Source organism: Macadamia integrifolia, chromosome 2 (assembly GCF_013358625.1).
Source record: "Macadamia integrifolia cultivar HAES 741 chromosome 2, SCU_Mint_v3, whole genome shotgun sequence".
Taxonomy (NCBI): domain Eukaryota; kingdom Viridiplantae; phylum Streptophyta; class Magnoliopsida; order Proteales; family Proteaceae; genus Macadamia; species Macadamia integrifolia.
Window position 1 is genome coordinate 1,955,180 of NC_056558.1, and position 492 is coordinate 1,955,671.

General features: G+C 43.5%; 1 protein-coding gene across 2 annotated transcripts in view; it reads right to left on the reverse strand.

Moving 5' to 3' along the window:
* The window catches only part of LOC122071861 (zinc finger CCCH domain-containing protein 55-like), a 3,710-nt gene extending 3,224 nt beyond the window's left edge, over positions 1-486 (reverse strand). For both annotated transcript variants that reach the window (XM_042636313.1, XM_042636312.1), the window contains exon 1: positions 74-486. In XM_042636313.1, the coding sequence (XP_042492247.1) occupies positions 74-468 (395 nt within the window). In that variant the 5' untranslated portion in view covers positions 469-486. The remainder of the gene's footprint in view (positions 1-73) is intronic.
* Positions 487-492: the final 6 nt, after the last annotated feature.

Here is a 492-nt window from a genome sequence, read left to right on the forward strand (position 1 = left end):
GGGGGGGGGGAGAAAAGAGCAGAACATTCTTTAAGATGGAGACACGTCTAGGTTCAGCCAACAGTACACACACCTGAGTGATCTCCAACTACTCTTTGGGGAGTGTTTTTGATTTTGTTGTCTCCAAGCATCAAGACCAGGAGACATGCTAGAACTGCAACTTTGATCTCCACCCCATCCTGTAATGCTATGTGAAATCTCATCAATGTCTCTGTTCAGGCTGTCATCCAGATCTACACCTCTTTTTGTAGGAAATTGCTCCACAGATTTGTTCGACTCCATGTTCGACCACATTGGATCTTGACTACCAGAAACCTTTAGAGAATTCAATCCTGAACTTGATTCTTTATAATGAATGGACTCGCCTGGTTTACCAGGCCAAGTATTGTCATGTATGCTTTCAGCAGGGACATCAGTATCTACTTTCAAATCCCACTTAGAAGTGCGTTTCTTGACACTTCTAGTCATTGTGTTCCCCCGTAAGGTGTAATG